A 25,203-nucleotide genomic window follows, 5' to 3' on the forward strand; every position below is an offset into this window, starting at 1 on the left:
CGAAATTTTTTGTGAAAATCCGCGAATTATTTTTGTTTTGTTTTACGATGTACACAAAGAAAACATGTTCACAACTAATTTAGAAGATGGGCGCGAAGCGCCCTCTAAGGCTAGAAAGAAGGGCGCGAAGCGCCTTGAATTTCTAGTATTGTATAATTGTATAATGTACTAGTATTTACACACATAAATATATATATTATATATATGTTTCATGTATATATTGTATAATGCACTAGTATGGAGACCCAGGTTTACCAGCAATCTTAACTATCAGCTTGACATTCTCTGGAATAACCTGCCTCTTGACTTAAAAAGAAGCAACTCTCTAATCTATATATAAATTTGGCTTGTCTGTTTGTCTGTCTGTCTGTTTGTTTGTTTGTTTGTTTGTATCCAATAAACGTCAAAACGGCTGAACCGATCGGGCCCAAATTTTTTGTGGGACATCTAGGGACCCCAGGGAAGGTTTATGAAAAATAAAAATTTCAAATATTTGTCTCTATCAAAATTCGATCGTCATTAAATTTTTAAAAATTTTGAAAATCCGCGAAATTTTTTGTGAAAATCCGCGAATTATTTTTGTTTTGTTTTACGATGTACACAAAGAGAACATGTTCACAACTAATTTAGAAGATGGGTGCGAAGCGCCCTCTAAGGCTAGAAAGAAGGGCGCGAAGCGCCTTGAATTTCTAGTTATATTTAAAAATAGACTACTAAGTTCTCTTTTTGAAAATTACATTACAACGTGTTATAAACCGAATTGCTATTCATTTGAAACTTATTAGATATGTTTTAATATGCTTTGATATTTGTTGTGTACATGTCAGAAAATTACTTCAAACTCTAGTTATTCTAATCAATGTATAAACTATTTTGCATAAGATAAAATCGCACCCTAATCTCTAATCTTCTTTAATCTATTTAATTGAAATGTGTTGTTATCATTATTGAAATTAGGTGGAAAAAATAATCAAAACAGCCAACAGCTATTTTCCACCTAATTGCTTTATACTTGTACTGTTAATATAATCATCAATTTGTAATTGTAAACTCGTTCTGTACACAGATACATGTATTTTAGCAATAAACGTTATCTATCTATCTAAACTTTCCTTTTAAAAATCAACCGACTCCACTTTTTTGTTGCGTGAACGAAATTTTCGCGATAAGAGATTGAACGAAAATTTTAAAACCCTAATCTAAACTCGGCCTTCTAGAAATTCTAGAAAAGGAATATTTTGGTTTATAAAGTTTTGGGACTTTCTATATGTATTACAGTAATCAGAGAAGTCTCGCTTATTCCCAAATAGGATATTTTAAAATTTAGTTTTTTTACATTAAGCACGCAAGCCCGATTATTAGAGATTTTTGCGGAGCTGTAAAATCTAGAATGAATAAAAAATACAAACCAAAAATATCTTATTTAACCCAAATAGTTAAAAAAATCGTTTTGTCATGTTAATGTTTATTTATGAATCCCTCTGTATGATTGCCTGAGAATTAGCTATGTATACAATATTATGTGTTTCAGTATCGACATGTAGATAATAGACAGAATTATAATCACCATCAGAACACTGCACAGATAAGGAAACCTTAGAGTAGTCAGCAGACCTAAGGGACTGATTACTCATCTCAAACTTTTAATTAATTTAATTAATGAATTCTGCCAGATCAGGCAGTCAAAGCTTGAAATATCTAAAGTTTACACCAGAAGGTTGCAAAGATAGTGATAATATTAATTTAGAATTTGGAGCGAGTAATCGATTCAATTTTGTTTTGAATATACGTTGTCGTATATATCAATACAATGAAGACGACTTTAGATTTCCACTATTGATATCTACCAAGCTTTCCAACATCATGGATACACATAAATATGTAAACAAAAAATTGTCAATTTACAGCTTCTCTTTGTTTACTGAAATTTGAAAAAAGAATGTCAGAAATAGAAAATTTGTATTTATTGTACTGATATAATACCGACCACTTTCAAAATACAAATCCAAAAACAAATAAATCCAATCATAAAGGTTTCAGAGCTGCCAGCAATGTTATCTCATCTCTGTGTTGAAAAAGAAAATTATAGTGGGGTCTCATACAAACCTATAATTGCTTTTGGGTATTCTATATTTTCAATATTTTCTATTCTTTTCAAGAATAATATATATACTTTGTTCATCTATTACAGTTATACACTGTATTACCGGGGTGTTAAAGCTTTCTTTGCGGCTTTCGGATTCTTTTAAAATTCTATTCTCTGCAACTTTTGAGTTTTCCAGAAAAAAATCCTGAATTAGGAAAACCAAAATCCAATCGTTTGTTTGTTGCTGAATCAAGATGTTGCACAAGGAAACATAAACTCAATATAATTCAGGCCACCCAATTTTGTTGCATAAAACTCAATAAAATTCAGGCCACCTAATTCTGTTGCATAAAACTCAATATAATTCAGGCCACCTAATTCGGTTGCATGAAACTCAATATACTTCATGCCATCTAATTCTGTTGCATAATTCAGGCCACCCAATTCTGTTGCATAAAACTCAATAAAATTCAGGCCACCCAATTCTGTTGCATAAAACTCAATATACTTCATGCCATCTAATTCTGTTGCATAAAACTCAATATAATTCAGGCCACCCAATTCTGTTGCATAAAACTCAATAAAATTCAGGCCACCCAATTCTGTTGCATAAAACTCAATATAATTCAGGCCACCTAATTCTGTTGCATGAAACTCAATATAATTCAGGCAACCTCTCAATATAATTCAGGCCACCTAATTCTGTTGCATGAACCTCGTTGGGTTACCTACATTCTGGACATTCTAGCCGGGCTGGTACTGTAAAGATCAGATGGGCATTTTTGTATCATTTAACAATTAATTAATAAAATTTGCTCAACTTTTCTGATTACTGAGAAGCTCCTTAAAAGCCAAAGTTATAGAAACATAGAAAGTCCGAATTTTGTCTATTGTTTATTAAGGACACCAGAGCACGATCCCATAAAGAAAAAGATGACATTTAAAATGTATAACTGTGAAGTTAAATATATTATCAGACATTTTTATCTTATAAAGACATTTTAAATCAAAATTGAAATACCTTTATTCTGTATACTCAAATGGTTTTCAACAATTAACATCGAGCTTAAAGAATCTTTGGACTTTTTAATGTTTTATTTTATTGGAAGACATAATTAAAAACTGAAAATAGGTACAATGTACATTAAATTCTTAAGCAATAGTTTTGATTCTGTATAAAATGTCTTGTTTGAGTATTTAGAGTTGGATACAGGGTGTTGTTCAGTTCTGCATACAGGGTGTTGTTCAGTTCTGCATACAGGGTGTTGTTCAGTTCTGCATACAGGGTGTTGTTCAGTTCTGCATACAGGGTATTGTCTTGTCTTGTCTTGTCTTGTCTTGTCTTGTCTACCTGATTAGGACAAGTTTTTTCTCCTTTTATATCATCAACCAGCATCTTGAGTAGATGATGTGCAAGTATCTGAGGTCCAGTCCAAACATCGTTCATAAAACCTTGATCTACAACTATGGTATATCCTTTTCCAATATTAGCCTCGCACATACCACCCTAGAAATAAAATCATTTAATGCAAAAAAAACTTTTATTAACGACACTGTGACAATCCAAACGTAATTTTAAGTGACCATCCGCTTTTAGAACGATATGTCCGATTCGATGTTTGAGAAAAAATGATTGAGTTAACCCTGTTTTTCTATCTGAATATTGATTATTCTAAATTGTGGTTCTTCGGATTTGTGTAGCAGAGGAAACGGAGGGGAATTCAGAGAGATTACAACTTTTAGTCGACAAAAAGACACCAATAACTTCCTCATTGTTTATCAACTTTTTATTTGACAGAAGGACACCAATAATTTCCACATTGTTTATCAACTTTTAGTGGACAGAAAGATACCAATACCTTCCTCATTGTTTATCAACTTTTAGTCGACAGAAAGACACCAATACCTTCCTCATTGTTTATCAACTTTTTATTTGACAGAAAGACACCAATAATTTCCACATTGTTTATCAACATTTAGTCGACAGAAAGACACCAATACCTTCCTCATTGTTTATCAACTTTTTATTTGACAGAAAGACACCAATAATTTCCACATTGTTTATCAACATTTAGTCGACTGAAAGATACCAATACCTTCCACATTGTTCATCAACTTTTAGTCGACAGAAAGACACCAATAACTTCCTCATTGTTTATCAACTTTTGGTCGACAGAAAGATACCAATAACTTCCCCATTGTTTACAACTTTTGGTCGACAGAAAGATACCAATAACTTCTTTATTGTTTATCAACTTTTAGTCGACAGAAAGATACTAATAACTTCTTTATTGTTTATCATCTTTTTGTTCAACAGAAAGATACTAATAACTTCCTCATTGTTTATTCGATAAATGTCTTAAGGAAACCATTGAGGATCGGACATGAAACGTTTTTTGAATAGGGGCTTCTTAAAGATATAGGTTTAGAGTTTCTTTAAAGAAACTTTACGTGTTATTTCAATTGACCCTTCATGCAAAAATGTCAATTTCCCGATTTACAACGGCACTCTTTAATGCTATGTCTGTTTAAGTATGAATTATTTATTCATGATTTAGTTCATATAAACTGTTTATTTGCGGTTTCTCTTCGAAAGTAACTTGCGCATTAATTGCTTAAAAGGAGCAAATGAGAAATTCACAGAAATAAACACTTTTCGAGTCAGACAAACTTCCACATTTTTATCAGATTAAGGTTTTAAGAGAACCGTTGTGAATCGCAAATTGCCGGCCATCTTTGCATCGATGGGCACTTGAAATTACGCTTCCATTCCATTTAACTAGTTAAATTACCTGACTGAATCCGCCATATGTGTGACCATAAACAGCTGTTTTGCAATCCTTGGAGAATGTGTTGAAGACAAGGAAGACGACTGCATCACAACCAGAATTAGCGACAGATAAAACATCCGCGGCAGGGTTCGTGGGATACCTGAAAAGTAGATATTACTGCTTTCACGAAGGACAATTTTTTTCCTTAGAATTTAACCTTTTCTCTCATTGTTTTGTACACATTTAAAACTCTAAAATGTGGCATATTTCTATTAAGAACCTGAGGCAGTGTTTCCTTTTTTCCTTTATGGTAGGGTCTTTAACTTGATTCCGAAATCGACCAACCTTTTATAGCACTAAGCAGTGAGCAATTATTAGCATTTATATTAGCATTGCAATATGTTATTGAAAGCGTTTTTAAAGTAAAAAACTGACAAATTTTGAGATAATTATGAAATTTTAAATTTAAAAAAATGTTAAAAAATACTAATTAAGTAGGTTATGTTTGAATTTTTGGCATAACATCAACAATAATTATTTTTTTTAGATTCTAAAACCTTAAATTTTACTTCAGACTCTGGGATTTTATTTCAGACTCTGGGATTTTACTTCAGACTCTAGGAGTTTAGCCCAGACTTTGGTATTTTTTTCGAAACCCTGGGATTTTACTTCAGACCCAAGGATTTTACTCCGGACCTTAGTATTTTACTCCAGACTTTGGTATTTTACTCCAGACCTTAGGATTTTACTCCAAGCCCAGAGATTTTACTCAAAACCCTGCGGATTGTAGTCTTAACCTTGGGATTTTACTTCAGACTTTGGGATTTTACTCCGGACTCTTGGATTTTACTCCAAGCCCTGGGATTTTACTCAAAAACCTGCGATTTTACTCCAACTGCAACTCCAACTCTGGGATTTTCTCTGGACTTCGGGGTTTTACTCCAAACCCTGGGATTTTACTCCAAACCCTGCGGTTTTACTCCAACTGCAACTCCAACTCTGGGATTTTCTCCGGACTTTGGGATTTTACTCAAAGCCCTGGGATTTTACTACAAACAAAGGAATGTTACTCCAAACCAAGGGATTTTCCTCAAACCCCTGGGATTTTACTCCCAATCCTGGGATTTTACTCCCACCCTGGGATTTTACTCCTAAACCCCGCATGATCTTCCAGCCTTCTCCCAACCATTTTTAACCTGACAAATTAGAATTTTACCAGGCAAATCTAGCTGACTGTACTGAGAGAAAGAAAGAAAAAATAATTAAATAATAAAGAACAAAAAAGCATGCTCATCGTTCTTATTCTTCAAGACAGAAACTCATATTTGATTTTTCAAGTAATTTGTAGATTTATGATCTTTTGTTCAAATTTGGTTCTTTTATTGTCCTGGTATAGTGAAGTGATGTTTTATGTTTATGAATACTGCATCATATAGAATATTTAGAAGTTCAGGCTGCACAATGTACAATATTCACATTTTTAAATATAAAACCATTCTAGCGCATCCCAAAAAAGGACTTAACCCAGAGAAATTTAAACTATATCGGGTTAACGTGGATGAAATTTAAAAGAAATTATACATTTTTTTAAAATTCCCTTCTATCTAATTTTTAACTTTGCGTAATATTATTTAATGTTGAAAATGCATAAGTAGAAAACCGTGGAAACATTATCTAGCGAACTTTACAGATTTAACTAAAACTAGTTCAGAACTTTTAGAACCTGATTTTCCAACTACATGTATATAAAGATCCAACAAGGCAAAATTTGTATGAATGAATCTATTTGTGCAATAAAAGCCAAAAGCTCATTATAAGCCTTAAACGACTGAATCAAATGTGACAACGTGTTGTGCCTACTGCCTAGACCCGACTCAAAACTCTGGACAGGTAAAAATAGGCTCTCTCAAATATATTAAAATCCTTTGATCCTTAAAGGAATCAGAAATTAGAACTGTTGTGTTGTAAATCTCGGGATAAAGCATTGATCTCCATCTAAAGCAGAACTACAAATTAGTTTAATTCTTAAAGGAATCAGAAATTAGAACTGTTGTGTCGTAAATCTCGGGATAAAGCATTGATCTCCATCTAAAGCAAAACTACGGATTAGTTTAATTCCTTAAAGGAATAACAAATTAGAACTGTTGTGTTGTAAATCTCGGGATAAAGCATTGATCTCCATCTAAAGCAGAACTACAAACTAGTTTAATTCCTTTTTGTAATCCCTTGATGGACCCGGGCTAACTTTATTTGATCCTCAAATTCAAAAGTGTGAACGTTGGATATCGAGATCGACAAGCCTTCAAGATTAACATTATCCACAAAAAGTTCCGATATCTGTTTCTAAATATATGTGTTTTCACCTCTGGGTTGCATCATGTCTTGAAAAGGGTCCCTTCCAGACAAGCTTGAGGTTGCTTTCTCCAATCATTCTAAACATTAATATAAATCAAATAAATTGAAATTGAAATTCTTAAAAAAATATGAAACTGATTCTATATTTTATCTGTGAAATAGAAATCAACCCATATCCCCATTTCTAATTTTGCGAGCACTAGAATGGGAGAGGAAACAAAATTAACCCATCTAAGCTTTGTATGAATTAGATATCCATGTTTTTGTTTTTGAACATTGTTTTATTTCTATAGTGGTTTTTCTGCAGGAGGGTCTTTCACATTTCTTACTTCGGAAACATTGGAGAAATTATCAGAATTGAATTGTTTCCAGGGTAACATTGGGCATCGGACATGCTTCTCTTTATATGGAAATTTACTTAAAATTACGACACCACTCCCTATCTTCCTGGAGCTATATAAAGACATATAAAATTAATCATTATAATTCTAGTGAACAAAAGAGTGAAAAGATGATTAAAATAAATCTTAAGAAATTGAAAGAAAAGAGATCCTCCTTATTTTTAAAATCATTTCATATGAAGTTTCAAAAATGATTTAATTAATAAGATGGAATCTATTGAAAATACTTACTTTGACTGACAAGAAAGATTGATTAAAACAACGTGTATTTAATCTTTATGTTGTCTATGCAGACCAGAGATACAGTTATAGAGATCGATTGAAACCTATGATATGCAATATTTCCCACAGCATGTTCTACTGTGTACAAGTACGTACACGACCAATCAGCAAACATCTGTATTCAGGGATATTTAAGGATCCTTTGGATACGAAACACAAATATACTTAATTCATAAATGTTATGTTTCATGTTTAAAATTGGAATATTTTTTTTTAAGTTGTAAAACTTAATCCCTGAATGGGTAGTATATTCAACAAATGGCCGTGAGATGGCACTCTAAAAACCTATTGTAAAAACGTAGCATGTCGTGCTGGGTTAACTTAGGCCTACGTAGCCCACAATGTGAAAGGATATAATCAGTCTTCGTAGTCTGTGATGTAGACTATAAAACTGAAAATTGTACAACCCCTTGTACAGCTGAAACACTCCGGTATGGTGGAGACGACATGATCTATCTAGTCTAATTTATAATTACCTATTTGTTTCAAATGTCATTTCATTCACGTACTTTCTCACCCCTTCAGCAGATCCATCAGCCCAATTCTAGACATATATGTTTCTACAATTATCTTCCTAACTTCGTAAATAAACCTATTCATCCCTACCTACCTGCCTACCTGCCTACCTACTTCCCTACCGACCTACCTACCTATACCTACCTCCATACTTTCCAACCCACCTACCTACCTACCTACCTACCTACCTACCTACCTACCTACCTACCTACCTACCTATCTACCTACCTACCTACCTATACCTACCTATCTACCTACACCTACCTACGTACCTACCTACCTACGTACCTACCTACCTACCTATTTGCCTACCTACCTACCTACCTACCTACCTACACCTACCTACGTACCTTCCTACCTACATACCTACCTACCTACCCAACTACCTACCTATTTGCCTACCTGCCTACCTACCTACCTGCCTACCTACCTACCTATCTACCTACCTAACTACCTATACCTACCTATCTACCTACACCTACCTACGTACCTACCTACCTACCTATTTGCCTACCTACCTACATACCTACCTACCCACCTACCTACCTACTTTTCTACCAACCTACCTACCTTATTACAAGCTACATGACTGGACTGAATATCATTTCCCAGGAAGTAGCAAAGGTCTAATGTTCTAAATAAAAGGTCTAATGTTCTAAATAAAAGGTCTAATGTTCTAAATAAAAGGTCTAATGTTCTAAATAAAAGGTCTAATGTTCTAAATAAAAGACAATTTCATTTAGTTTAAAAATTTAACATATTATTAACTCTTGGTTAAAAATTACAAGATTAAAAAATAAATAAATTTAATAATTATTTTAAAAATCTAAAGGTATTTATACCTGGAAGCAAGACGACCGGTAAACTTTTCAGGAAGAAGATCATCCTTAGGTTCCTTTGGTTCTTCGGATCTAAACAAAACATTTTCTTGAAATGTCAATTAAATTCCATTAACGTGAGAACTTATCTCAGTTGTTCTCTCAACCACTTAAAAGTTTTCAACCTTAAATAAAAGAGATTAAGGTTTAAAAGCTAATTTAATTTTTAAAATGATAGATTTTTGTATTAAAAAGTTTTCCATCTGTTTGCTTTTTACTTTTATTCCAAAATTGAATCCTACTGTTTGTTCGGAGCGTATATAGGGCATCAGTGTGCAATGTGAAGATAGGAAAAACCAATCTATACTCTATACCTGACAGGAGTAGCTACTGGTCCTGAGTTGGGAGCTAGGACGGATCCTGTATCTAGGTAGACCTGGGGTAGAGGGTAGGACTGAGTAAACAGAACAGTTGGAACCTACAGCACATTTTGTTTTGAGCGATTGTTCATTGTACATTGTACATAAATCTATTTTTATAACGAAGTAATCTCTGTTTGTCTGTTTGGGTGTGTGTTTGTTTGTTTGTATGTTCGATCATATTTTGGGGAACTCTGTAAAACCGCAGGAATCCTTTATGCTTGGTTTCAAAACAGGGAAAACTAGGCAAAGTATAATTCCCAAGTTAGTTTATAATAATCATGCTTTAACGACTTGAACTGCATCTTCTTAATTAATTGTTCTCAATGAAGATTTACAAACAAGTGTTTTTTTTTAATTTAGCTTTTCCAATGTTTTGTTTTAAATCATAACGATTTCATATTATTTAGAGCAGATATACAAGGAACTGAACACTGGCCACTTATTTGGGTATCTAATACCTAAATCTTTGTAGCCTGGGAATTTAAACCATAAATATTTTAAACTTTTGATCATTTATAGTTTGAAATATCTAAATTAGAGTTCGTGACAAGTGTTCAATTCGTTCCAAGAAAAGACATTTTTTTCCATATTAATTCTTATAAAAGTACAACCTGTGGAATAATGAATATAGAAAGAGAGGAATGAAGAAGGGCCCCGAAAACAGTGAAATGAGCCAACATGGTTCTTCTAAGGTGTTTAGGCCTAAAGTAATCCTTCTTCAGTTAGACGCCGCATATAAAGGAAACTAAGCAACTATGCGTTTGGAAACCAACCGAAGTTAATCCAAACATTTATAAAGAATATTTGTTGTCATAATAATCCAAACATTTATAAAGAATATTTGTTGTCATGTTAATTAAAATTTATCTAACATTATTATCAAAATTATATCTTTATGTTCTTATAAAGTTAAGGCCTAAGGGCATTAAAACATTTTTAAAGGATTTTTTCATTAAAAAATGTTTTGACATACTTTTTTGTTTTAAGTGTACAAAATTAAAACCTGGTATAAAGTTGCAAACTAAAAGGTAAGGTCTCCAAACGTTGTCTGTAATGCTTTGTTTATAGTATTTTCTCTAAACCAGACCTGTAGAGTATTCTTATAAAAACTGGTCAAATGTCTATACCTTGAGCACTAAACTATACTCTTATCTATTCCATCTTTACCGAACCTTTTTATCTCCTCCTTTATATTCTTATTCTCCTCCTCCTCCACTATGCTAGCCAGCTGTCCCCTTCTTCTTTTCCCTCCTTCCCTCCTTCCCCCCTTTCCTCTAATTTCACTCTCTTCCCTCCCTTCCCTCCCTTCCCTCCCTTAACTTCCCTTCTCTTCTCGTTCTTCACTTCCCTTACATTCCCTGCTCTTCTCTTCTATTCTTTTTTCTTCTTTTCCCTTCCTTCCCTTCTAATTCCTTTTCTTTTCTTCTCTTTCTTTCTTCTTTATTCTCTTAACTTCCCTTCTCTTCTCTTCTCTTTTCGTCTCTTCCATTCTCTTTCCTTCCCTTTCCTTCTCTTTCCTTCCTTTCTCTTCCCTTTCTTTCTCTTCTCTTTCCTTCTCTTCCTTTATTTTCCCTTCTCTTCCATTCTTTTCTCTTCTCTTTCTTTCTCTTCTCTTTTCTTCTCTTTCCCTATCTTATCTTCTCTTCTCCTCTCTTCTCTTTTCTTTCTCTTCTCTTCTATTCTAGTCTCAAACAGTTAAAATAGGACTTTCGCCAATGTATCCCTTCCTTTACTATTGAATTTATTTGTAATATACAACAAACATGTATATTGTACATTGTACTATATTGATCCCTGCTAGACATTTTCTGTGTGAACTCTTACACTTGTTATATATCCGTTTATTAAATATTTTACCAAATGCATTTATACACGAACATATTGTGTATTATATGATAAATATATTCATATATTCCTAAATGTCAATTCTACATAGTAATGTTAATTGTACCTTAAGTAGCCAATTTTTTTTAATTGTCAATTCCTATAGATGAACATGTTAATTGTATTTTGAGCTGTAATCTATTTAAAGTTGTCAATTTTCTATGTTGTTGTCAATTGTATCTTCCGCTGTCGATTCTTTTTTAAGTTGTAAGTTATAAATAATAATGTTAATTGTATCTTGAGTTGTCAATTCTAAAAATGTTGTTAATTGTATCTTGAGTTGTCAATTATATTAAAAGTTGTCGATTCTTTTAAAAGTTGCGAATTTTCTAAAATGTTGCTACTTGTATCTTGAGTAGTTAATTCTATTTAAAGTTGTGAATTTTCTATAATGTTCCTACTTGTATCTTGAGTAGTCACTTCTATTTAAAGTTGTGAATTTTCTATAATGTTGCTACTTGTATCTTGAGTAGTCAATTCTATTAAAAGTTGTAAATTTTCTAAAATGTTGTCACTTGTATCATGAGTAGTCAATTCAATTTAAAGTTGAATTTTCTATAATGTTGCTACTTGTATCTTGAGTAGTTAATTCTATTTAAAGTTGTGAATTTTCTATAATGTTGCTACTTGTATCTTGAGTAGTCAATTCTATTAAAAGTTGTAAATTTTCTAAAATGTTGTCACTTGTATCATGAGTAGTCAATTCAATTTAAAGTTGTCAATTTTCTATAATGTTGCTACTTGTATCTTGAGTAGTCAATTCTATTCAAAGTTGTAAATTTTCTATAATGTTGTCACTTGTATCATGAGTAGTCAATTCAATTTAAAGTTGTCAATTTTCTATAATGTTGCTACTTGTATCTTGAGTAGTCAATTCTATTTAAAGTTATTATTTTCTATAATGTTGTCAATTGTATCATAAGAAGTCAATTTTCTAAAATGTTGTCAATTGAATCTTGAGTGGGTAAATTCTTTATAAAGGGCTTAGCACCCGTTGGGACCTGAAAAACCCCATCGAAACAATACAGTTTACTGATACGGGGGGGGGGCTACGCCCTTATAGACCCCCCCCCCCGAGTACGCCTCTGTCTTGAGTTGTGAATTCTGTTTAAAATAGTAAATTTTAAATGATGCTGTCAACCATCTCTTAAGAAACAATACTTTTTAATTGTCAATTTTATATAACGTTGTCAATTCAATCTTGACCTGTAAAATCAATCTTAAGCGGTCAGTTTAAGCTGTTCAGTCTATCTGTAGCTGTCATTTCTGTTATCAATTTTTTCTTTAGCTATCTCTCTGTCTTTATTTCTATCTATTTATTTATCTATCTATCTACCTAGGTGTATAAACTACAGCTAGAATAAATGCATAGATCTACAAGATTAAACAGTCTATAAAGCTGGATTGTAAACCTTTCTAATCTAAACCATCAAGAAATCTTGAAACCTTAGTTCACTCTCCTGAGTCTGAAACTAAAATCATAAAACTGGGTTTAGGAATCCCTGGGTCCATGTCAAATCGATATTTTCATGTTGGATTAAAATATTAGGTTTTTTACTCATAACTTCACATTTTGAAGAGAGACATAAGTTTATGGATATCATTTTAGGGTTTCCCAAACCGGGTTTTATTCAACTGTTACGACTGATCTTTTCTGGCTCTCTGTATAGTTTACTCATTTTTAATCGGACAGGACAAAAATGCATAGAAAGTACATGGACAAAGTACAAAAATGCATAGAAAGTACGTGGATAAAGTACAGAAATGCATAGAAAGCTCATGGATAAAGTACAGAAATGCATAGAAAGTACATGGATAAAATACAATAATGCATAGAAAGTTCATGGATAAAGTAGAAAAATGTACAAAAATTCAAATCTTAGACAAACTGAATTAAAGTGGATTTAAATATGTTAATGATCGAATTTAAATTCTTTGTATTTCTAGACAATTTATTATTCAACAATTGTTTGAAAATACATTTTGGTCTGGGTTGACCAAGGTTGTTTATTAAAGTTGCTGCGCTCCAATGTACGTAAAATGTCTTCTCCATAACAATGCACAAATCCTTATATGACGTAACTGATGAAGTGACAACGTTGCTGGTGAGAGGGGGAAGGATTTTCTCCGTTTTTTACAGCTGAATAGCGGAGAAATCCTTCCCCCCTCTCACCAACAAGAACTGTCCTCGTCATTATTTTCATCCGGAGTCGAATCCGAGAATTGAATAATTAAGGAGAAATTAATCACAAGTCTAAGCTGGGATTGAGACTATAACACGGCTTAAGCCTTGAAATATGTTGAAACTACTTTTTCTCAGAGTTGAGACTAATTTAAAAACTAGAAAATCCATAGATTTCAACAAAACTAACCATGGTCGGGTCTAACATTAAACATATCTGTTGAGAATAAGGAATTTAGACTCGAGAATATACTTTAGAATCGCGGCCTCTGACAATGTGTCCCACGAAACATGACAGTTGGTGAATAGTTTTGAATGTCCTCTTTCATATCAAGTTTTATATATAAAACCTTTTTGCAGTTTACTTTGCCAAAAAAAATTATTTAGTGAAATATATTTTGCTCTGAAATCAATTTTACTATAATAAGACTACCAAGCGAAGTTTTTTATTTTTCTCTTTGGTATCAATGAAAGAAATTATGGAAATAGACATTTAAAACTACTCACCAACTGTTATGCTTCCTGGGACACCCTGCACTATACCAAAGTGAATAAATACTAAAGTGGAACAGACTAAGGAAACGACGACAGGTTGGGCCATAAGGTTTTATTTGGTTTGGAAATAATTTCATGAAAAGATTTCGTTTGGAAAGTAAAGACTAGAAAAAAATAGACTAAAGACATGGCTAAAATTCACTTCTGAAATCTTAATTTACGTTAACTTATATTTAAGTTAAATACAAATTCTAAGTCTGTGTTTGTAAACAAAGGGAGTCCAGTTACTGTACACTCCGTATACAGACCAATTTATATATATATATACATATTTCTAAATACTTGGGACATAAAATGTCGTCATCCAACTATGAGTTTGGTCCACTTTAGTATTTATTCACTTTGGCACTATACAGGCAATATATAGTATACAATACATTGCTAATCTAAATAACCTGGAATAATACTTATTGATCAAAGACTTGAAAGCAAAGAGAATAGAATATATATTAGAGGGGAATTTACTAGAAAAAAGTGTAAAACGGCCATTTTGTTGTACTGTTTCCATACTGCAGGTGTACTTTGAAATGGATAGTCTAGGGAACATACTGTATTAATGTACTCTACTGCATATAATTTGTGAACATTTACATGATTTGTACACTTTGAACTCCCTTTCAGGCTGAAAGGGACGACAAAATTCATACCGAGGGATTGTATAAATTCCACTCTACTATATATTCTATTCTCTTTGCTTAAAAGACGTCGTTGACTTTAGCAAAAGTTTGTAACATTTATTACGCCCGTGGTCCTTCCATTTCCAAGATGTGGTTTGGCTTTTCTTAGCGTTTAGAAATACCAGAGATATTAAGAACTTTGTTGTATAAATTAATAAGATTAAATCATTAAAAAATCTGAACGAAATCAAACATATCTCCGGTAATTATAAAAGCGAAGCAATATATACTGTATATATACCGTATACAGTATATATACTGTATATATACTGTATACAGTATATATTGCTTTGCTGTTATACTGTATACAGTATATATACAGTATACAGTAAAGTGCATACTTTATAACTCACCCGAATCTATCTTGAACCATCCTGATCTATCCTAAACCAACCTGATCTATCCTGAACCAACATGATCTATCCTGAACCAATCTGATCTATCCTGAACCAACATGATCTATCCTGAACTAATCTGATCTATCCTGAACCAACATGATCTATCCTGAACCAATCTGATCTATCCTGAACCAACCTGATCTATCCTGAACCTACCTGATCTATCCTGAACCAATCTGGTCTATCCTAAACCAACCTGATCCATCCTGAACCAATCTGGTCTATCCTAAACCAACCTGATCTATCCTGAACCAACCTGATCTATCCTGAACCAACATGATCTATCCTGAATCAATCTGATCTATCCTGAACCAACCTGATCTATCCTGAACCTACCTGATCTTTCCTGAACCAATCTGGTCTATCCTAAACCAACCTGATTTATCCTGAACCAACCTGATCTATCCTGAACCAACCTGATCTATCCTAAACCAGCCTGATCTATCCTGAACCAACATGATCTATCCTGAACAAATCTGGTCTATCCTAAACCAACCTGATCTATCCTGAACCAACCTGATCTATCCTGAACCAACATGATCTATCCTGAACCAACCTAGTCTGTCCTAAACCAACCTGATCTATTCTGAACCAACCTGATCTATCTTGAACCAACCTGGTCAATACTGAACCAACCTGATCTATTATGAATCATGCTGGTCTATCCTAAACCAATCTGATCTATCCTGAACCAACCTAGTCTATCCTGAACCAACCTGATCTATTCTGAACTAACTTGATCTATCCTTAACCAACATGATCTATTCTGAACCAACCTGATCTATCCTAAACCAACCTGATCTATCCTGAACCAACCTGATCCACCCTGAGCCAACCTTGTCTATCCTGAACCAACCTGATCTATTCTGAACCAACTTGATCTATCCTTAACCAACATGATCTATTCTGAACCAACCTGATCTATCCTAAACCAACCTGATCTATCCTGAACCAACCTGATCTATCCTGAACCAATCTGATCTATCCTGAACCAACCTGGTCTATCCTAAACCAGCCTGATCTATCCTGAACCAACATGATCTATCCTGAACAAATCTGGTCTATTCTAAACCTACCTGATCTATCCTGAATCAACCTGATCCCTCCTAAACCAACCTTGTCTATCCTGAACCAACCTGATCTATCCTGAACCAACATGATCTATCTTGAACCAACCTGGTCTCTCCTAAACCAGCCTGATTTATCGTGAACCAATTTGGTTTATCATGAACCAACTTGGTCTATTCTAAACCAACCTGATCTATTCTGAACCAACCTGGTCTATCCTGAACCAACCTGATCTATCCTGAACCAACCTGGCCTATCCTAAACCAACCTGATCTATTCTGAACCAACCTGATCAATCCTGAATAAACCTGGTCTATCCTAAACCAACCTGATCTATTCTGAACCAACCTGATCTATCTTGAACCAACCTGGTCAATACTGAACCAACCTGATCTATTATGAATCATGCTGGTCTATCCTAAACCAATCTGATCTATCCTGAACCAACCTGGTCTATCCTGAACCAACCTGGTCAATACTGAACCAACCTGATCTATCCTGAACCAACCTGATCTTTCCTAAACCAACCTGATCTATCCTGAACCAACCTGATCTATCATGAACCAACCTGGTCTATCTTGAACCGACCTGGTCAATACTGAACCAACCTGGTCTATCCTGAACCAACCTGGTCTATCCTAAACCAACCTGGACTATCCTGAACCAACCTGGTCTATCCTAAACCAACCTTGTCTATCCTGAACCAACCTGGTCAATCCAAAACCAACCTGATCTATCCTGAACCAACCTGATCTATCCTGAACCAACCTAATCTATCCTGAACCAACCTGGTCTATTCTAAACCAACCTAATCTATCCTGAACCAACCTGGTCTATCCTGAACCAACCTGGTCTATCTATCCTGATCTATCCTGAAACTTCCGTCCTGTTCTATATATTCCCGGGTATCGGAGAAGTGCGGTTAACCCCTCCCCTGTCTCTAACCTATCCTGGAGACCCGGCCTCGGCTGCTCAAACCCCGGTTAGGAGACGGATCCTCGATCCTAACACATTAAATGGTTAATATCTAAGGTTAGGAAGGTTTAGTTTACTTACAATATCAGATAGCTAAGGATATGCTCTACTTGGAAAAGTAATGGTTTAAAAAAGAGGAAATCATGTTTTCAGTTTTGATGAAAATAAATCAAAGGATTTAAATTGCCTCGATATATCTATAAAAAACCATATATACAGGGTTACCCGCAAAGGATGAGACTGTAAAGACGGCCGGAAACTCATAAAATGTGACAATCCTATGTTAATTTTTATATTCTGACTTAGATATGGTTATATCATGGGGTATAGTTCCTGATTTAGAAAAGAAAGAAAGAAGTTTATAGTTTTAGTAAACCATGAATATAAGGAAATGGACAGGACAGGACTTTCTAACCCCTATATCTTTGAAGCCCAAAGTTTTAAATATCAAAGGTTCACACCGGCAGGTAGCGAATATGTAGGGATGGTAAAATTTGAGTTTGTGGGCAAAGATTCATTTCCTTAATTGTCATTCCAGGCATAATGCGATGTTTAAGAAAAATGGTGTTCTGTTAGATTAAGGAATCTACGAGAAAGGTAAAGAATGATTATTATTCACAATTTAAGTTAATCATTTCTTCAATCTGGAATAGGAAAATATAATAGTGTAAAATGTTAAACTCAAAATACAAATATATAATCAAAATAAAAAAATACTCAAAAAGAAAAAAGTCGAAAGATCTAAAAAAATTACAATCTTTTTACTCACAAGAAACTTAGATTTTATCATACATTTTAAATTGTGAATAATCTATGTAAATTTATGACTTTTTCAGATATCAGACCAAACAAAAAACAGTGGAATCGTTTAGAAAATCTGTTAATATTTTTCTAAAAGAGAAAACGTAGTGACATGATACGTATTTGAATTATACTATTTCAGATTCTTGTATATTTTACTAAAAGTAAAAAATCTTGAATATTCTAAACCAAACCAAATAAACGATGCCCATTTCTAGGAAACCCTGATTTTAAGACATTCTAAAAGTTTGAACAATTAGCCGGGAAGAATAAGAAGAAGTATACAAAAGAATAGATTGGTTTAAGCAGAAATATTGATTTATTGATAAAGTTTAAAGTCAAGTCCCAGGAGAGAAATCAAAACTTAGTCTAGGATTATGTTTCTTTTCCAGCACTAAGCTCATTTCTTAGCTTTATAGTTCTTTGTCAGCTTTACAATTCCTTGTCAGCTGTACAATTCCTTGTCAGCTGTACATTTCATGGTCAGCTGTACAATTCCTAGTCAGCCGTACAATTCCTTGTCAGCTGTACATTTCATGGTCAGCTGTACAACTCCTTGTCAGCTGTACAATTCCTTGTCAGCTGTACAATTCCTTGCCAACTTTACAATTCCTTGTCAGCTGTACAATTCCTTGTCAGCTGTACATTTCATGGTCAGCTGTACAACTCCTTGTCAGCTGTACAATTCCTTGTCAGCTGTACACTTCCTTGTCAGCTGTACATTTTCTTGTCAGCTGTACAATTCCTTGTCAGCTGTACAATTATGATGTATAATCTGTTAAAGGATACGAGCTATGATGGAAAATCTGTTCTAGGATACGAACTATGATGTATAATCTGTACTAGGATATTAACTATGATGTATATCTGCTCTAGGAAACGAACTATGATATATAATCTGTTCTAGGATACGAACTAAGATGTAAAATCTGTTCTTGGATACGAGCTATGATGTATAATCAGTTCTAGGATACGAACTATGATGTATATCTTTTCTAGGAAACGAACTATGGTTTATAATCTGTTCTAGGATACGAACTATGATGTATATCTGTTCTAGGAAAAGAACTATGGTGTATAATCTGTTCTAGGATACGAACTATTATTTATAATCTGTTCTAGGAAACGAACTATGATGTATATCTGTTCTAGGATACAAGCTATGATGTATAATCTGTTCTAGGAAACGAACTATGATGTATAATCTGTTTTAGGATACGAACTATGATGTATTATTTGTTCATTTTACTTCTCTTCTCTTCTTTCCTCTCCCTCTCCTCTCAATTGAACATCAATACTATCCATGTTCCTAAATTTACTCAGGTAACTAACCATGTTCCTAAATTTACTCAGGTAGCTAACCATGTTCCTAAATTTACCCAGGTTATTTACTATCCATATTCCTAAATTTACTCAAGTAACAATCCATGTTCTTAAATTTACCCAAGTTACTATCCAAGTTCCTGATTAATTTACCCAGGTAACTATTAATGTTCCTTAATTTAGTCAGGTAGATATTATTGCACCTAAGACAATGATTAATGTTCTTCTAATTTATTTTTCAAAACCTGATAAAATTCAAGTTAAAATGTTCAACCAAACACTCAATCCTCTCTCATTAGTGAACAATAGAAAGCTTGAACAAGAGATATATTTCTATCTAGGTAAACCGATATCATTCTTTCCATTCAAAAGTTTACAGCCTTTCCTGGGATTTTTAAACCCGTCTTTGAGATTTTTAACAAACAAACAAACAAGAAAAACAAGATTGAACATACAGACAGACAGACAGGGTTCGTGGCATGGTTTATGTAAATATGTTAAGTCTGGCTAAACCATGTAAAAGAAAAGGAAGTAAAAATGCCAATTTCTGTTCATGAATTTAATTTCCTTCGGTATGATATCAAATAAATACTTTCTAGCTTCACGTAGGGTTTCCAAATTTTCGTTAAATCTCTTTTGCGGAAATTTTGAATTTCGAATTTCTTTCGTTCATTTTCGCGAATTTCGTTCAATGAAAATTTCGATGGAAACCCTAGCTTCAAGTAATTATATTTTTCTATTTAGAACAATTTTCTTGTTTAACAACATATTTGTAATAAAAATGCTAAGCCAGTGTGTTCTCAATTAGATTATATTACTATTTCAAAACTAAAAATCGACAAATTCAACAATATTTTTCGTCCATATTTCTTATATTTTTTGCAGTATGTGATATACATTGTACAATTGTACATAAGTTTTTCAAAAACCAAATAAAGTTGTTCTTTTGCCAAAATCTTCTCAATTTGATAAAAATTGAAAATAGATAAAACCTCGGTAAGATTTCGGCTGATGCCTGATACCCAAATAGGATGCGACTGTAAAGACGACCTGAATCTCTTTGAATGTGACGTCTCCGCGGGCTTAACTAAGTCTTCTGCCTTAAAGAAAATCTTTTAAAGGCTCAATCAATGATAAGACAAAAAAGGAACACGTTTACAGTTGCAGGAAATCATTAATATAAGAAAATTTCTGTACAATTGTCTCTGAAGTCTCATTTCTTTTTGGGTAACCCTGTATCCAATATCCGATGACTACAATGTTCCAAAATGTCGTCTTTATTAAGTTTTTGTTCTCTAGGTTGGTGAGTCCACGTCTCTGAAGTGTGATTACGATCTAGAAGATGATAAACTGTACAGTATCAAGTGGTACAAGGATAACCAGGAGTTCTACAGGTATATTTACTACAGTACATTAATATCATTAGAAGGGGAGGATTAATAAGAAAGTCAATCAATGCGACATTATTGGTACGACTTTGTGACCTCGTAGCTCCATTATTTTTAATTTCACACACATATATGAGAATAGCAATTTATCCGGTTCAATACTAGAAATTCAAATCATTTTTTTCTTTTTAATAGCTCTTCAAAACGGGAAGTTATGATTGAAAGATTTCTTTTTTATGATCAATTGACTTTAGTTCAACGCCCCGTTTTACCGTCTGTATGTTGAATGTCTATTGTCTATTGTACAATAAGTACACAACTTGCTCCGGTATAAAAATCGGGTCGGACCAGAGGAATTGAACCGGAGCTTTCAGTGGTGCAGGCAAGGTTATAATTCAGGGTTACCCACACAGGATGAGACTTCAATGATCTGATTAAAATATATTGAAATATATTAAAATAATATTTTCCGCTGTTCCTATTTTTATTTAAAACTAACATGAGAACCCAGCTTAGCCTGGTTAAACTAAACTTTCTCTGTAAATTCTCACAATTTCCTACATTATTTAAATACCAGAAATCCGCAAGTCACTTTTAAAGAGAAACCATAGTTGAAAATAATCAATTATCATATTTTAAAGTACGGACATTTTAATTATATTCATTCTTGTTTACACAAGGCTAAATGGGTGTCGGTGAAATTATGTCCATGGTACCTTTAGTATTAAAATAATACCAGCGCAATCCACAAAATATATATACAAATATTATTTACATAATTGATCTAAAGCTTCTAGACATTTACCATCGATGCTTGAAACTAGAATCTTTTGTTTACGATAATTTATTATCGTGTCATACTCAGTAAAAGTATATTCTACAATTCAGTTCAAAAGTACAGAGTTTTATTGCCTACAGAGTATGCACGCAAAAGACTAAAAATGTTCCAATATTTAGAAATGTTCCAATGTTCAAATTTGTTTCAATTTCCAGATATGTTCCAATGTTTAGATTTGTTACAACGTTTAAATATGTGCCAATGTTTAGATATGATCCAATCTTTAGATATGATCCAATGTTTAGATATATTCAAATGTTTAGATATGTTCCAATGTTTAGATACGTTCCAATGTTGAGATACGTTCCAATGTTTAGATATGTTCCAATGTTTATATATATGTTCCAATGTTTAGATATGTTCCAATGTTTAGATATGTTTCAATGTTTAGATACGTTCCAATGTTTAAATATGTTCCAATGTTTAGATATGTTCCAAAGGATATTCCTCCTTCACAAAGGTTTCAAGTTCCTGGTTCCGATGTAAGGTTGGAACTCTCAGACATGGTAAAAAAAAATTTTATTTCAAGTTAAAACTTTTTGATTTTATTAATTTTTGTTTGTCAGGAGATTGTTCATTTACACAACATATCATTAATATCTGCTGGACTGTACACTTGTGAAGTTAGTACTGAAGCACCCAGGTAAACTAATGTACTGCAATATTTGCTAAATGTAAACAAACTGAGTCTTTTTACATTCCATCTCCAACCTGCAGGATACTGTGATGTCAACAAACTGGATCTGATTACTCACATCAATTTGTAATTTACTGATCCTTATATCTTTGCAATCTGGCAATGTAAACCTTTTATAAGTCAAACTATTTAATCTAACAGAATTCGAGATTTGAAATATTAAAAGTCTACGACATGAGGTGGAGAAAATTAGATGGATTAGAAAATAAAGTTTCTGTCCTCTTATAAACTATATTTTGGTTTCTGTCCTCTTTTAAACTATATTTTGGTTTCTGTCCTCTTTTAAACTATATTTTGGTTTCTGTCCTCTTTTAAACTACATTTTAAATTTCTGTCCTGTTTCAAACTACACTTTTGTTTCTTGTCCTGTTTTAAAGTACATTAAACTCATTCTTTTACAATTTGTTTTAGCAAACTGTCCCATTAAATTAAGATATCTTGGTTTTTAAAAGTAAATCATGATGACCATGAAAACTAATCCTTCTATTTATATTAATGCAATCATGTATTTTTGTAAAAATAAAGGAATAATTTCGTGCTAACTAATCCTCGTGTCTTCCTCTCAGGAAAAAGCTTCTAAATATTTTCTGAAAAAAAAATATTTAATTATAACAAGAAAATTTTTTTCTTCTAAACTTTGCGTCAAAGAAAGGAATATTAATTTTGTAATGTTTGTCCAATAGTTTAGAAATATCTAAAGATTTTAAAGATTTTTTGAAAACTTTTTATCTTTTAAGCATTGTTTCGAACCCAGTTTTCTATCTTTGTATCCTCCTAACCCAGATTTTCTATCCTTCTAAACCAGTTTGTCTATCCTTCTATCCTTTTATCCTTCTAACCCAGAGATTTTCTATCCTTCTAACCAGTTTATCTAGCAATTTAAACAAGTTTATCTATCCTTCTATCCTTTTATACTTCTAACCCAGATTTTCTATCCTTTTAATCCAGTTTATCTATCAATCTAACCTAGGTTTTCTATCCTTCTACACCAGTTTATCTATCAATCAAAACCAGTTTATTTATAAATCTAAACAATTTTATCTATCAATCTAAACCAGTTTATCTATCAATCTAAACCAGTTTATCTATCAATCTAAACCAGTTTATCTATCCTTCTATCCTTTTATCCCTCTAGACGAGTGTATCTATTCTTTATACTTCTATCCTTTTATAAATCTAACCCAGATTTTCTATCCTTCTAAACCGGTTTATCTATCCTTCTATCCTTTTATCCTCTAAAGGAGTGTATTTATCCTACTATATTTATAAACCATGGTCTGTTTTTACCTAGGTTTCGTACTACAGCAGTTACTCAAAATATGAGAGTTATTCATCCCCCTGAGTCAGGTTCGTTATTCTGTTATCATTGTTTATTATTTACTTAATTTATGATTATTATTCATTAACCTGGCGGTTTAGTTTCATAAAAATCTGCAAAAACTTTTACAATGGTTCTTGTTCGTCACCTCAGGCCAGATAATTGTTATGATGACTTTTTTAAACATTGAAAAAGTATATAAACATTAAGAAAAAGACTAAATTAATATTCTAGAAAAATTCTTTTTTCCTCTTTGTTGTTGAATTAGTATGGACAGGGCCAGACACTGTTTAGAAGATCTAAACCTTACTTCGAGTTTTGAATATTTTACCTTTCAGGACCTTATCTTCTTGGAGGTAGAACATCAGGATACAGGTACAGAATACAGGATATACGGGATACATGATAAAGAATACAGGATACAGGATACAGGATACGGGATACAGGATACAGGATACAGGATACAGGATACAGGATACAGGATACAGGATACAGGATACAGGATACAGGATACGATAAAGGAAACAGGATACAGGATACAGAATGAAGGATAAAGGAGAGGGGATACAGGATACAGGATACAGGATACAGGATACAGGATACAGGATACAGGATACAGGATACAGGATACAGGATACAGGATACAGGATAAGGATACATGATACAGGATACAGGATACATAATACAGGAAACAGGATACAGAATACAGGATACAGGATACAGGATACAGGATACATGATACAGAATGAAGGATAAAGGAAACAGGATACAGGATACAGAATGAAGGATAAAGGAGAGGGGATACAGAATACAGGACACAGGATACAGGATACAGAATGAATGATGAAGGAATCAGGATACAGAATACAGGATACAGGATATAGGATAGAGAATATAGGATACTCAACACTTGAATAAGGATACATACAGGATATAAGATACAGGGTGTATATAGGATACAGGATATATAATGCTCAAAATGCAAGATTTTGAAAACGCGCTACAGAATATATATGATAATAGTCTTCAATTCGTATTAGAAAAAATGTACTTCCTTGCATTTAATAAATATAATAATTTTCTGCCCCTTTTATTGAAGATATTCTTTTAGTTCCACAATACAAGTTGCCGCCACCCCAGGCTTCTGGCGGCAAAAGAGTGAATGACAAGGATTCAAAGAAAGTCCCCAGAATAAGAAACAGAGAGAGAAATCAGAGAAATAAAGAGAACCATTTATATTTCTAGAGTTGGAGAGATGTTAGACGTAAACTGTTCTTCTCCTGCATCTCATCCCCCTGTACTGCTAAAATTCTACCTGAACGATGAACCGGTACATAATATAGTATATTTGTACTGCTCAAATTCTACCTAAACGATGAACCGGTACATAATATAGTATATTTGTACTGCTCAAATTCTACCTAAACGATGTTTTGGTTTCTGTCCTC

General features: G+C 33.2%; 2 protein-coding genes across 2 annotated transcripts in view; one reads left to right on the plus strand and one right to left on the minus strand.

The window, feature by feature from the left end:
* Positions 1-3,437: 3,437 nt before the first annotated feature.
* Positions 3,438-14,259, minus strand: LOC111700201 (uncharacterized; the record flags this gene model as incomplete). The annotated part of the gene is given in 9 exon segments (XM_023471057.1): positions 3,438-3,593; positions 4,879-5,017; positions 7,221-7,289; positions 8,372-8,439; positions 8,982-9,045; positions 9,254-9,322; positions 9,604-9,707; positions 10,263-10,353; positions 14,225-14,259. Coding segments are annotated over 8 exon segments (738 nt in total), but the record flags the coding sequence as incomplete, so codon positions are not given.
* Positions 14,260-17,926: 3,667 nt separating this feature from the next.
* Positions 17,927-25,203, plus strand: part of LOC111700198 (uncharacterized) — a 17,719-nt gene continuing 10,442 nt past the window's right edge. Inside the window, exons 1-8 of the mRNA XM_023471049.1 lie at positions 17,927-17,987; positions 19,406-19,514; positions 20,814-20,908; positions 22,168-22,246; positions 22,307-22,383; positions 23,729-23,784; positions 24,094-24,130; positions 25,001-25,085. Coding sequence (XP_023326817.1) covers positions 19,416-19,514; positions 20,814-20,908; positions 22,168-22,246; positions 22,307-22,383; positions 23,729-23,784; positions 24,094-24,130; positions 25,001-25,085 — 528 coding nt within the window. The 5' untranslated portion in view covers positions 17,927-17,987; positions 19,406-19,415. The remainder of the gene's footprint in view (positions 17,988-19,405; positions 19,515-20,813; positions 20,909-22,167; positions 22,247-22,306; positions 22,384-23,728; positions 23,785-24,093; positions 24,131-25,000; positions 25,086-25,203) is intronic.

The sequence above is a fragment of the Eurytemora carolleeae genome, unplaced genomic scaffold, assembly GCF_000591075.1.
Source record: "Eurytemora carolleeae unplaced genomic scaffold, Eaff_2.0 scaffold251, whole genome shotgun sequence".
NCBI classification, from domain to species: domain Eukaryota; kingdom Metazoa; phylum Arthropoda; class Copepoda; order Calanoida; family Temoridae; genus Eurytemora; species Eurytemora carolleeae.